Raw genomic sequence first — 15,189 nt, 5'->3', positions numbered from 1 at the left:
CATGCCACACTGCTGTATATACAGCCTGGCCTCCCTACCTGGAGCGCACTCTCTCCTCAGGGCCACTTCGTAGTATTCCTAGCTTCTTTCAAGATTCAGCTCAGGCGCCACCTCCTATACAAGGCTGACCCTGATCCCTGCAATTGCTTGTGTCTTTGCCCTTAGGATGACTTCATATTTACTGTGTATATACTTTGCATTTATTTAGCTATGTGCATGTTGTTTTCCTTTCCCCTTCCGCCCAATAGAATTCAGGTCCTTGCAGTCTGGGACTCTCATTTTTATATTTTTATTTCCAGTGCCTAGTATAATGCCTGGCAAACAGTAGATGCTTAGAATGCTTGTTGTAATGGGGAGGAATGAACCCATACCTTGCCCTCCACTAGTACTCTCAATTATGGGGGCTGCACAGGTCTATTGAAAAGAGTTAACTTTTTAAAAATTTTTTTCTTTGCAGGGGGGAAGGCAGGGCAGTTGGGGTTAAGTGACTTGCCCAAGGTCACACAGCTAGTAAGTGTGTCAGGTGTCTGAGGCCGGATTTAAACTCAGGTCCTCCTGACTTCAGGGCTGGTGCTTTACTCACTGCACCACCTAGCTGCCCCTGAAAAGAGTTAACTTTCTAGTGATCTGAATGCTTTTCCCTTGGGGTGGGGAGGTGATGTGGGGAATAGGTAAGGAGCAGGCAAGACCTCAACTCGGAGCAGTTGTAGCTTTACCTATAATAGTGCTATAAATTGGGACCTGAGAGGAGAGCCCCACTAGCGGTGTTTGGGGACTTGTTTTTAACTATCTGTGAGATTGGGTTAGTTCTTTGTGCTTCCCCCCACCCCACCCCAGGTCAAATGAAATCTCTTTTATCATCAGTGTTCTATTGATGGGGAGCTGAAGGACCTTTTTTTTTCCTTTTCTTATATAGCCTAGGAGTGAGCCAAGCTATGGTATTTGGAGGGGAAATGCTAGGCAGGGGCACGGTGTTCTCAGAGGATACTCTGAGTGGAGATATAAGCCAGGGATAAATCTTGAAAGGTCCCCAAGAGTGAACTTGTCCTTTATAAACCTATAGATCACATATAGATGAGAAAACTGAGGATCAGGGAAAGGAATTGACTTTTCCAAGGTAAGTATTACAGCTAAGGTTAAAATTTAGGTCTTCTCACTTCTAGCTTAGGGGATATGGTCCTTCTGTCTTTCACAAAAGGTGAATGTTATCTTCGTAAATTAGACCCAAAAGTTTCTTCAGCGTTTCTTCAGTTTGCATTTTCAGGGGGCCTAGAAAGGTTTGTTGCTGTCAAAAATACGAAACAAAGATTAATGATTTTGTTTGTTAGTAATAAAGGCAGATAATAAAGGTAAATTTAGAAGAAAGGATCTAAAGAGGAGACTGATAGACCAGTGAACTTTACATAAAGCTTCTTTTCAACACTACGTAACTCCTTTGTGACTTTGTTGGGCAGAGTCTCCAAAATCATTTGATAGGTACAGACTGAACATCAGGGATTTGACAGAAATTAAAAGGAATTTTCTAACCCTAAGTCAAATAGTGTGGGAATGAAGAAAGGGAAAAAAGGAAGGAGGGTGGGAGGAAGGGAAGGAGATAAGAAGGAAGGAAGGAAGGAAGGAAGGAAGGAAAGAAGGAAGGAAGGAAGGAAGGAAGGAAGGAAGGAAGGAAGGAAGGAAGGAAGGAAGGTAGGAAGGAAGGAAAGTTGGCTGTCCAGGATCAGGCAGACTAAATGAACTTAATCTTCTTTGCCAGAAAGAGGCTTAGCAGCAGCTCTACCCCAGTAAATGGAAGCAGAAAACAGCTTATAGAACACAGCAGTTAGAGACAGACAGAGATGCACAATAGAAACATGATGCTCAAGAGGAAACAAAAACATTCCAGCAAGCAGATTGCAGGAGTACAATGGCACTTCCGTAGCCTCTCCCCATTCTACTTCATCCTCCACTCAGTCACCAAATGATCTTCCTAAAGTATGACTATGATTATGTCACTCCACTACAATGGTTCCCCAAAACCTCAAAATAAAATACAAAATATAATATATAAAATCCTCTGACATCCTGAGGCAGCTAGGTGTCACAGTGGATAGAGTTCCAAGCCTGGAGTCAGGAAGACCTGAGTTCAAATCTAGCCTTAGACACTTAACTGTGTAACCCTGGGCAAATCACTTAATCTCCATTTGCCTCAGTTTCCTCAATCATAAAATGGGGATAATAGCAGCATCTACCTTAACAGGGTTGTTGGGAGGACTGAATGAGATAACATCTGTAAAAAGTTCTCAGCACGGTGCCTGACACATGATAGTCACTATATAAATGGTAGTTAATATTGTGGTTATTATTATTATTTGAGCCCCTTCACAACCTTGTCCATTGATATCTTCTGATCTTCTTTTGCTTTACTCCATTTTACACGTACTATAGTCCAACAGTTATGGCCTAACATTCCATCTCCAGACTGTGTTTTTCCATTGGATATACCCTATGTCTGGAATGAACTTCCTCCTCACCTCTGCCTACTGGATTCCTTGGTCTCCTTGAAGACTCATTGTAATTATGCCTTCAGCAAAAAGCCTTTCCCAACCTCTCCATACCCCTCCCCCACCTACTCTACCCTTGCTGTCTCAGTGCTATCTGAGATTACCTTTCATTTACACTATATAGCATTTATCCTTGCCTCCCCCATTAGAAATGTGGGCTCTTTAAGGGCAGGGACTTTGTATTTTTGCCTTTCTTTGTATCCTCAGGGCTCAGTACAGTGCCTGGCACTTGTTAAATTCTTAATAAATGGCTTGTCAACTGACCTAATGTTATCTGTGTATGTGAATGAATGAAAAAGCATTTGTTAAGTACTTACTACATGCCAGGAGCCAACTATAAAAATACACAAAGCAAGACAGTCTCTGTCCTCAAGGACCTTACATTATAATATGTATACTCTCCCACTGGTGACGTAGTAGGTTAGGGACAGTTTTTCCCTGTGGGAACATTTCTTATCACTTAATTTGCTATGTTTGAGTAACTGTCTTTTACTTTGAACTCAGATGTCCTTCCTGAGGCTAGCATGGAAAAGAGATGTACATTTCAACTCTGAAATTCTGTGATCTGTTCTTATGTTTTTTTTAGGGAACACATCTGTAGGGGCTCATGAGCCATAGTTTTGAGTAAGGTGTTATCTTGTAGAGAGAGACTCAAACCTGAGGCAGCTTTTTTGGGGTCCATACATGAAAATGGCCTGGGAGTTATGTGTTTTTTAAATCATAGTATATTTTAAAAGTTTATTTTGAATAAGCAGATAGTGGTAGTTCTTATTCAGATTCAATTTGATCTTTATTCATCATCTATTATGTCCAAGGCACTGTGGTAGATACAAGGGGAATACAAAGAAAAAAATGGAAACTGTCTTCCCTCAAAGGCTTCTGTTCTACTAGGGATTGGGGGTGATGGGGTGGGAAAGAAGAGGAAAAATATACAAATAAGTAAATGTAGAATATGTGCAAAACAAATATCTGAAGGGGAAGCACTAATAATTATGTGTATGTGTGTTTGTGTGTGTATGTGTGAGAGACAGACAGACAAAAAGAGAGACAGAGACACACAAACAGAGAAAGAGACAAAGACACATAGAGAGACCGACAGAGAGAGAGAGAGAGAGAGAGAGAGAGAGAGAGAGAGAGAGAGAAAAGAGAGGAGAGAGGAGAGAGATAGGATCAGAAAACAACTTGTGTAGGATGTGGCACTTGAGTTGATGTGAATGGAGCTAGGGACTTCAGGAGGCAGAAATGAGGAGGTCTTGCATTCCAGGCATGAAAAATAGTCTGTGTAAAGGTAAAGAATTGTGAGGAGGTGTCATGTAAAGGGGAGAACAAGTAGGCCGATTTAGCTAAGATATAAAATATATGAGGAATGAAACAAGTCTGGAATGATAGTTTAGACATTAAACTTTAGAGTTGATTGTGGAGGGCTTTAAATATCTTGTTGAGGAGTTTATATCTTTCCCCAGACCCAGTAGGAAGCCACTGGAATTTCATGAGCAGGGGCTTAATCTGGACTTTGGGAATATCAATTTGGCAACAGTATGGAAGCTGGATTGGAAGGGAGACAGGGAGAACAATTAAGAACCTACTACAAAATATAGTTCAAGTAAGAAGTGACAAGAAGCTCTTTGTATCCCTAGCACCTAGCATGCAGACTACTTTGTGTATAGTAAATGCTCAATAAACCCTTGTTGAATTTATGCGTGTGTAAATACATACATACATATATATATATATATATATATCAGAAAAGAGATGAGAGATGAATATATAGATTTGGAAATTATTTGCATAGTGATAATACTTGAGCCCATGAAAAATGATAAGATCATTGAAACAGAGCATATGTAAAGAAGAGAAGAGGGTCTTTAATATAATCCTAGTCTACACCCACTCCTAGAAGGTAGAATGTTGATCATCATCCAGCAAAGGAGACCAAAGAGGTAGTCAGATAGTTAGGAGGAGAACCAAGAGAGTTGGACAATTCAAAATGGATATACGCATAAGAGCTACTGAGTTCTGGATCCTTTGTATAAAAGTAAGTTCTGAAATGAGCTTCAAAGGAAGAATGACACTAAAGTGTGAGTTTTTCAAATATGAATAGAAGTATGAAACATTTTTAAAGACTTTGATTTCTGTTATTCTTTCTCCCTGCTCCCTTCCCCTTCTCCCTAGGCTTAGCTGAAAAGCTGACCATTCGTGTGCCCGGTTGCAGTATGTTTCTTTTTGGGGAAGCTGACCATCCAGAGAAACGAAGCCTTGTCCAAAGACGGAAACAGCTTGGCTGGTTCTCAAGGAGGGAATTCAATTCTCTTAAACCTGATTTAGGAACTATGCCTAACAAAAGATGTGGCTTAACAGGTTAGAAACATATATATTTTTTTCTCTATCTGATAGTACAGAGACAAAGAATAATTTTATTCGTTTAATAGTCTCTTGGGAAAAGGGTGTTGTGTTGTTTCTCTGAAAGCAAGGCAAATTTAGAGACTACTTATGAGTCATCCCTCCAAGAAGTCTTCCTAGTGAAGTGAGCTAGAAAAGCCCTTTGTTGGAGGCATGGTCAAGGATAGTCTGGGAAAATTCCTCTCTAAATCTTGGGCTCCTTATCTTTTTAAAAACTTAAATTAGCAAATGATCTATTACTTTATTGTGTTTTTCTTTTAAACAACTTAATATTTTTTAAAAAAAATTACTTTCAGAAGTTACTTTGATTTTTCAGAATTTTATTTTTTTGTTTACTTGGTAGTTATTTTTTGATATTCTAATTTTTCAAGCTGCAAGTTCAATTAATTGATCTCTTCCTTTACTCTTTTAATAACATGTATTTAGAGATATAAATTTCCCCTTACAAACTGCTTTGGCTGTCTCCCATAAGTGTTGGTATGTTTTTCTCATTGTTATCATTTACTTTGATATAATTACTTGTTTCTCTGATTTGTTCTTTGAACCACTCATATTTGGATTAAATCATTTAAACTTTAATTCAAAATCTTTTGTTATTTTCCCATTGTTAATTAAAATTTTAATTTCATTGCAGTCTTTAAAGGAAGTGTTTAGTATGTTTGCCTTTTTATCTTTGTCTATTAGTTCTCTATGCTCTGGCTCCTGCTTAATTGTTGCAAAGATGCTAGAACACTGAAAAATATGTATATTCCTTATAGTTCCCATTCAGTAACTGCTAAAGGTCTATTATACCAAATTCTTCTAATATTTTATTCAGGTTCTTAAATTCTACCTTGTTTATTTTTCTATTAGACTTTCCCTCTGGGCCCAGAAAATTACTTTTAATAACTCAATTACAATTTTATTGAAATTTTGAGTGGGCTAACTAGGTGGACTTCTGCTCAATATATCTACTTTACCACCTGCAACTCCATCGCTATTATTTCTTTGAGACTTGCAGCATTTTCCAAGGCCCAGGTTAAAGATATGAGCTTGCTTATCCTCATTGCTGGTAGAACTCCTTAGCTGTGAACTTTGTTATCAATTATAAACAAAGGGTCAGATCATTGGGTATTAAAGACTCAGGGCAAGGGAATGTGTACCTCACTTAGGGAAGTCACATCCTGTCCAAGGGAGCAAAAGGGATACTGATCTTACCATTCTCTTCTTGGTACATGACTGAGCATACCAAATACTATACACATATGTGTGTGTATATATATATGTGTGTGTGTGTGTGTGTGTGTGTATGTATATAAATATATATATGTGTGTGTATACGTATATATATGTATATAAATATATATGTATATATACACATATATGTATGTATATATATGCACACATACATATACACTATGTATACATGGTATGTGTGATATAGTGTGTATACACGTATAGTATGTGTATATAGCATGAATGTATGTATGTATATACACATATGTATTTGTATATTCGTGTATATGTACTATATGTGTACACACATGTATGTGTATATCTGTTTTATATTTATGTGTGTATGTTTGTAAACATTAAAGTTCTGTTTAAAGGAGAGCTATTATCTTGTTTATCACTTCTAGTTACATGTGCTATAAATTGTCAATCTTAGGTGTTAAAATCATGTTTACAAGTACATAGTCCTACCTAACCTGTAGAAACTCACAGAACTAAAGAATAAGATGTTTTCTTTTTCAATACAAGAACAAGCTCAGCACCATTAATGACTGGCAAAGAGAAACTATCTCTCTGGAACTTATTTATTCCTTACTTATTGCCTTATAACTCAGCTCACAGATGAGCAAGTGTAAATTTATGATTAAAACTTCAGATACTTCATGCCTGGTTTCTAACTCAAACTGCATTGAAGATTGAGCCTGTATCTATATGTTGCCAAAACATCCAGTCAGTTCAATAAACAATATAGTCCAATCAGTTGTAATATCATGTAGACCAAACATCTGGATGAGTAATTGAATTATTCATTTTTGTAGCCAAGTGAGAATGAGTCATTGTCTATGGACTTCTCACAGAGCATTTTCCTGTCTCTAAGGTACTTACCATGTATTATTGTGTATGCCAGTTTCAGTGTAAGCTAGCCACTAGACTGTTAATCTCATGAAAGGGTTTTAATTCTCCCCCTAGTGCCTGGCATAGTGCTCTGCGTATGATATGTGCTTAATAGATGTTGGTTGGGTTGAATTGAATTACCTATGAGGAAATTCAAGTTTTTGTGGTAAACAGCATTACCTAAAAATCAAACACTAATTCTATTCTTCTTATTTGGCCAGTCTCCTAAAAGGAAGGAAATATTGTTTTTGTTTTAAACCAGTATGTATGTTACTTCCCATTCTAATTCTAAATGCATATATAATTAAGAATACTTTTGTCTTTCCTTTTTTTTAGCATTAATCTTTGGTTCATTTGTATTCAACCTTCTTAAATCTTCTTTACTACTTTACATGAAGGTCAGTTATCTCTGGAAATATCTGGAGAACTTTGAGGTGGTCTTTAGCTTTTTTTTAAACTTCTACACAAATATTTCTCTTACTTATCTCCTATCTTTTTTGTAGGGTTTTTGTTAAGATTAGTCAATCTGGAATTTTTATAAGTCAGGCCTTGATTTCAGCCGTATTTGGCTTGATGATAGATCTAAAATGTTTTTTGTATTAGCAAAGAAAGAAAAATGGGGCTAGACTGTTTCCCATGATGTTTCTTGTACTTCTTGATAAATCTTGCCTGAAAGCATTATAAATTTCACATTGACCAGGAAATTTGGAAATTGCAAGGACTGCCAAGCTTACTTTGCCATACTCTTAGATAAGACCAACCAAAAATAGCAACTCATTTAACAGGTATAGAGCAGGTGCTGGTAGCAATCAAATAAACTTTTTCAAAGGTGAATGGAAAATAATTTTTAAAGCTATATAAATTATCTAGAATGTAAATGGGGTCTGTGATTCATAGTAAACTCCAAACAGAGGTTAGTTTTTACCATATTCTATATTGTCCTATAATGAAGTTAGGAGGGAAAAATGATCTACTTTTACCTAAAATAATATCTTATTAAAAATGTAATTTTCATAGCTACAATGTTTAAGTGAAGGCACACCAGATCTGGTTATCACTTGATCAAATGAGTTTGGTTCCATATAATACTAATGCTTTTCATATGTTTCCTAAATTTAACCTTTAATATTTTTTCCCAACTCATCTCAGGTTACTCTACATAGTCTTAGCATTCTTCTGTTCTATTCCACAAAACAAACCATAGCTTGACACCAAGAACACATTGTTACCATGTTTATTTTTTTTAAAAAAATGAATAAAATATTAGCATTGCTATCAAGTTTGCACTTAATGTCCACATTCCAGGATGACAAATATATTCACATGATCACCAGAGTAGAAACAGAATCAATAAGGGCACAGGTTTCTAATGTGAAGTTCCCTAAGAGTATTATAAACAAGAGAGAACAAAATGAGTCCAGGGATGATTAACATACTCAGCCTCTGCCAAACACATAAAAATCTTTTAAGCCAAATTCCTTTTAAAAGTTCATGGTTGATCAGCTTGTTGTGAACATAAGTGAGGACAGAGCAATAATGGTTGATAGTCTAAGAACTATAAATAAACACCATATCAAAAAAAAAGCCTAAACATTTATGGGGTAATTTAAACACTATAGTCGCTCTGCTGTATGAAAAGCATGCATGTGTGTATAATTGTTTAAAAAATAGAAGAAAAGTGTTCTTTGAATTCTAATCTTATATGATGTTTTAAGAGTCATAGATAATATGAGTAATGGCACGTCTTAGAATCATGGTCTTTCTATTTAGCTCTCTAAATGGGTTATTGAGATCTGCTCCTGCTCAATTTGCTCCACTCTAAACAGGAAGCCCAATATCAGACAATCCTGTTCTTGGCATCAAGAAACCCAACTGATGTATGTAGTGCCTCGTGACCCCACACCGAGAATTTCCTATGAGGATTCTTTTGAGATACCTGCAAGTGTTCTCAAAGCTCGAGGCCTCATCTTAGAAAATGATTTACCATTTGTAGAAAGAAGTTTATTTCAAGGAGCACATTTCATCATTTCTTGCACTTATTGCTCAGTCAAATTGATCTTCTGAAAACATTTCTCAAAGTGTTGAAACTTAATGTGTCTTAGGTACTTAAACTATGAACTCAAGAAGGAGATGAAGAGAGAACTATCTCTACAAGGGTTAAGTAGAGAAGGACAGAATTGTACTTTCTAGAAAAATTTGAGTTTGGGCATATTTATGTGTTATTTGTTGTTCAGTCTTTTTTTTTTCAGTCGTGTCTGATTCTTTGTGACTCCATTTGGGGTTTTCTTGGCAAAGATACCGAAGTAGTTTGCCATTTCCTTCTCCAGCTCATTTTACAGATGAGGAAACTGAGACAAATGGGGTTAAGTGACTTGCCCATGGTCACCCAGCTAGTAAGCATCTGAGGCTGGATTTGAACTCAAGAAGATGAGTCTTCCTGATTCCAGGCCTGGCACTCTATCCACTGTACCACCCGGCTGCCCATTTTACATGTAATTATGTCCTTCAAATATTTCTGGATATACACACACACACTTAGTGTGGTTTTAAATTGTTAAATATATATGTATCTATATATAGAAATATTTTATATATAAAACTCTCCAAAACCTTGAAGTACTATATAAATACATGTTATTAATGTTAATAATAACAATTTAATTTAATTACAGCATCTACCACTTTCAGAAACATTCATCTGAAAATCGCTGTCTTTGATTGGAACTCATGATTATGAGTAGGATAATATTATTTCTCTTTTGTTGAGGAAGACAGGCAGTTACTGCAGAAATAAAATTTGAAATCAGATCCAGTTGATGCAGTGCCTAGGCTGTGGCTACAAAACTAGACTACTCCTTTGATTCTGCTAACGTCTGTGTGTCTGTCCTCTTTCTAAACTTTTACCTCTTGCTAAGCTTTTTACCTCTTATTTCAGTGATATAGATGGATGTCCTGCATTCCCTCTGTGGTAATATTCGACTTACTAAGCACATTAGAGTCATAGGAATCCTCTAATCAAACTCCCTGAGGTTGCTATGCTTCTTTTTTTAGGACACACTTAAAATTTTTTGAAGTATTCATGGCTAGTGTGATAACAAATCTATTGAGAAGAAACTCTCTGCCCATAAACTTGAACCTATGTGGCACTCTTACCCTGGGATCCTCTCTAAAGCAAGGATTAATGTTTATCCTAGTTTGGTAAAAGTTTGTTGTTCAGTCGTGGCTGACTGTTTGTGACCCTATTTGGGGGATTTTCTTGGCAAAGATACTGGAATGGCTTACCATTTCCTTCTCCTGAGCTCCAGCTCAGATGAGGAAACTGAGGCAGACAGCTAGTAGTATCTGAAGCTGGATTTGAACTCAGGAAGGTAAGTCTTCCTGCTTCCTCCACTGCCCACCTAGCTGTCCTTGGTAAAAGTTACCAGGACTTTATCTTGTGATTGGATAGCAATTGAAATGCAGCTTACAAACAAGAAAGATGTCCTTTCTCCAAATAGATTAAATAGGGGTCTTAACCTTTGCTTGTGTCATGGACCCCTCTGGTGGCCTGGTGAAGCCTATGGACTCCTCAAAATGATGTTTTGATATGCATAAAATGAAAATTACCAAGGAAAGCGATTATATTGAAATAGTTATCAAATCCTAAAGTTTGAAGTTCACAGACCTTCTGGAATCTGTCCACTATCAGGGGTCTATGGAGCTCAGGTTAAGAACCCCCTGAGAAAGAAGATGCCAAATATTTCATATCATTGTCTTTCTCACTGCAGTACAGTGGAAGAATGTTGAGTCATAGGAGCCTGGTTCAAATCCCACCTATGTTGCTCACTACTCATGTAAACTTGAGTCACTTAACCTTTCTGTGACTCAGTTTCTTCATCTATAAAATGACACGATTGGACTACATGACCTCCAAGGCCCATTCTAACTCTGGATCTATGATCCTCTGAACTCATCAGTTTATTCAAGAAGAGGATGCCTAGGTCAGTAAGAAAACTAACACAGAAACTCTCAAACTATCTCTGACCTTGTTAAATTTAAGTTTATTTGGGGGAAAGGGCAGAAGGGAGAAGACTATATGGAGTCTTTTCTACCTTTGATTTATTGAAAATGACGGTATCTGGATCCACTCTTGAGAGCAGTTTTGATATGTGAGTATGTTTCTAAAGGGAAAAAAATTACATGTTTCTCTTCTGATGGCTGCTTCTTTATTTTTCTAATGGGCTCTTTCTTCACCATTGTTTTGTCTGAACACAAGTTTTTATTTGTGTTGCTTCAGACGTGATCTTGCCACAAGCATCTTTCAACCAGACATTAATAGCAGAGTTCACAGTCATTACTGCCAGTGCTCAAACACAAATATTGCATTTGTGTTTGAAAAAGCTACACATCAGATGTTAATTAAGTGCATTTGGGTTTTTTTCCTGCTTAAACAATCTGGCATAAAGAGTTTACATCACTATCAGTTAACCATAAGGTCTCTACAATATCTGACTCACCAGCCGTACAGTATATGATAAATACAGTGTTTCCACACAAGAAAATAGCAGAATTGTCAGGAAAACATCAGGCTTGTTATATTTCCAAGCTACATAATAGCAACTCAATCTCAGTTTCTTTTTCTTTTTAGAAAAAAAAGGATTTAAATAGGAGTAAACACCAATATTTAGAATGATAAATTTTCTCATTAAAGAACACATGGAAAATTAAATCATACCAGAGTTTTTTTTTCCTCTTCTTGTTTTTAGCTTGCTTCAGGGCGTTGTGACAGTTGTGTTGGAATAAAGTTGTGATTTTAACCGTGCAGCAAAGAATTGCATTCTGCCATCAGAACATCTGAATACCATTCTGTTGTAGACTTTGGGAGGGGCGGAAAGCTACAACTTGAAAAGAAAATGTTCACATCAGATTTCTAGTTTCCAAACAAGAATGGAAGTATTTGAATTAGACAGCCTTAACTAACTAAAGGACATAGAATTAGCTTTCCTTTTTTAATTAAAAATTCTTTCAAAGTTGCAATGAGCACAGAGGACCAAATTCTGCCTGTGCGTAACATCAGTGGGATCTCTGTATTTTAAAGCAGAATCTAGTTTATTGTTACTGGATTATTTTTATCATTTACTCTTGTTTTGTGAAGGGTGGAATGCTAGAGTCTGGAAAAGTATGAAGCAGAAGAAGGCACATCTTGTTGTCATTGTTATTTAAGGAAAGAGCTGTAGCCTACCATGTAAATGCCTTCTTCGATTGGAAATTTGGAATTCTTGGAGATTATTGTTCACATACTAGCATGAAGTAATTTGACAGTGGCTAGTAGAAACAACAACTCACCATTCTCCTAAGGTTGAGTGTCCTAGTTAATTATACATGGGAAGGCATAGTAAGAAGATCTTTATCAGTTATAAATTCATATAAAATCATGGAGTAAAATATTGAGTGAGAAGTTCAGTGTGTTTATCTACTTTTAGGAAAGGAGACCAGAGAGATGGGATGGTGTGTGTGTGTGTGTGTGTGTGTGTGTGTGTGTGTGTGTGCACACACGTGTGTGTGTGCAAGAGAGAGAGAGAGAGAGAGAGAGAGAGAGAGAGAGAGAGAGACAGAAAGAGACAGAGAGAGACATATAGACAGACACACGGACATCATGATAAAAATAGCTGGCATTTACTAAATATTCTTAGCCTTGCGAAGTGTTTGACAGGTTAACTAGCCAATTGAAAAAACCAATACCTCATACTACAGATATTTTACAGATGAGGAAACTGAGCCTAAGAGAGTTCAAATAACTTGCCAAGGGTTACTTAGCTAGCAAGTGTCCAAAGCAAAATGTGATTCAAAGTCTCTTGTGTTTCAAGGTCCAGTGCTCATTTTGTTAAGCTGGGCTGCCTCCTTCCCTATAATACTTAGATGCCCATACAGAGTTCACACATGGCAACACGGTACATCAGGATTTATGTGAGCAAAAGGAATGTCTAAATGCACTCTGTGAAATGTTACAATGATTTACTTCCTGCAGATATTTGGAGTAGGTGATTGGTGTGTGCGATTTGAAGAGGGAGAGAGAGAGAGAGAGAGAGAGAGAGAGAGAGAGAGAGAGAGAGAGAGAGAGAGAGATCTATTGACTGTTAGGAAATGTATTTTTTGTGAAATCAGCAGTATAGAGAAATACTGTAATATGATTCATGCCTACAGAAGTCTGTATACCTAGGGGCCTGCCTGTTCATGGGAGTTGAAATGTTTCATTGTGGCTGTGTGTGAGAAAAGAAGGAAATGTGCCTTATTTAATAGTTTAACTGGTTCCAGTAAAGCCTGTCTTTCTGAACATGTAAAGAGACCATTACTATGAGAGTATCCAGACCAGTGAGTAAAAAAACCCCAAATCTCAGTAGTATAAAGAAAAAACAGTAGGTACCTCTCTGGTGGACACTGATATCACAAGTAATATGTTTGAAAGCAGCAAGAAAAAGAAATGACAGCAAAATGAGCTGGAAATAATAACTAAGGAATTGTTAAGTACAAAAAAGTTACCCTTTTTACACTCTCACTAACCCCCTAGACAGTTTCACTGTTAGAAATGTAAATATTCCCAAATGAAGGCATAGAAAACTGAGGCTTATTATGCTGCCATTAACTTAACCAACTAATAAACTATATATTTAGAATCCCTGTGTTTAGAGTTCACAAGAATAAAAAATTACATAGTTCCCATAGAGCAGATTACCAAAAATGACTTGCATGAAAAGTTTATATAGAAGAACTTGTCAAGCATATGTCTGGTTGGAAAAGGAGGTAAGCCGATCATGTAGCAAGAATAAAAGACCACATATGGATATCAAGATATTAAGATATCTATCAATATTTATCAGTAGTTTTAACAATGATTATCTATAAGATATTAAAAGAAACAGAGAAGGACTTCAGAACATTAGGTGGAGCTTTAATGGAGATTTTACAGAAGGACATAATGAAAATCATATAGACCAAGAAGGTAAGAAATGGTTATGATATGTAGTTTGGTGGGAGGAATATCCACACTGGTCAGATCATAGATCTTTCAATGTATATTTTGTATGTGCAGTGTGAGAAGAACTATCCCTAGAGTACAGTGAATGAGATGACCATTCTGGGCTCCATGATTTAAGTGATCCTCAGTATTGTTCTAAACTATCTCATCTCTCTCCAAGCCTCCCAGGGCATCTCTTCCTGAATGCTCTCAACTGAGGGCCTTGACACATACCCCACAGAAGCCATCTCCCATCTCCCATCCATCTTCATCACATATCACTCAGAGATCTTCACCCATTATCTCCTTCTTTTTTCCAGTCTCAGGTGAAGAAGTGACATTTCTTCTTGCTAAGGCACAACCCTCTACACGTGTCCTTGATTTCATCTTTTCCTGTTTTGTTCAAGATTGCCACTATAATCTCCACTTTTTCTTATCTTGATTCTCTCCCTACATATGGACTCTGTTCCTGCTGCCTAAAAACACACTTATCTCATATCTTAAAAAACAAAAAGCCCTTACTTGACCATAACCTCCCTGATAGTTTTTATCCTCTATCTTTCTCTGTTGTTAAGTTTCTTGAGAAAAGCCATCTTGACGAGGTTTTGCCATTTGATTTTCTCTTTTCTAAACCCTCTACAATCTGTTTTCTAATTTCATTATTCAACTCAAATGGCTCTCTCCAAAGTCACCAATGATTTTTTTTAGCTTTATTTATTTTATTTTTAATTTATGGAATAAACATAGTATAATAAAAAAGATGATTGCACATGATACTGCAAATCTATTATGTACAACTTGCCATTCTTTTTAAATATATAGCAAAGTTATTATGTAAATTTCTCTTTTTTTCCTTTTTGTCCTTCCTCCCACCTTAGAGGTGGCTACCATTAGACACAAATATGTATATATATAAAATCATTCTATACACACTTCTGTTTAACAGTTCTTTCTTTGGATGCAGACAACATCTTCATACGTCCCTTGTAGTTAATTTAGGTATTTAAAATAGTCAAAATGACTTAAAGTTGTTTTTAAAACAATATTGCTGTTACTATATTCAATATTCTCTTGGTTCTGCTCATTTCCCTCTTCATTACTTCTTACAAGTCTATCCATGTTTTTCTAAGATCATCAAGCTCATAATTT

At 36.5% G+C, this 15,189-nt stretch overlaps 1 protein-coding gene across 2 annotated transcripts in view; it reads left to right on the top strand.

Moving 5' to 3' along the window:
- The window catches only part of FTCDNL1 (formiminotransferase cyclodeaminase N-terminal like), a 133,716-nt gene that overhangs the window by 114,271 nt on the left and 4,256 nt on the right, over positions 1 to 15,189 (top strand). For both annotated transcript variants that reach the window (XM_036744829.1, XM_036744828.1), the window contains one exon: positions 4,713 to 4,898. In XM_036744829.1, the coding sequence (XP_036600724.1) occupies positions 4,713 to 4,898 (186 nt within the window). The remainder of the gene's footprint in view (positions 1 to 4,712; positions 4,899 to 15,189) is intronic.

Source organism: Trichosurus vulpecula, chromosome 2 (assembly GCF_011100635.1).
Source record: "Trichosurus vulpecula isolate mTriVul1 chromosome 2, mTriVul1.pri, whole genome shotgun sequence".
In the NCBI taxonomy this organism is placed as follows: domain Eukaryota; kingdom Metazoa; phylum Chordata; class Mammalia; order Diprotodontia; family Phalangeridae; genus Trichosurus; species Trichosurus vulpecula.
The sequence above is the reverse complement of the archived record's forward strand: the minus strand, read 5'-3'. Positions and strand labels throughout refer to the sequence as shown.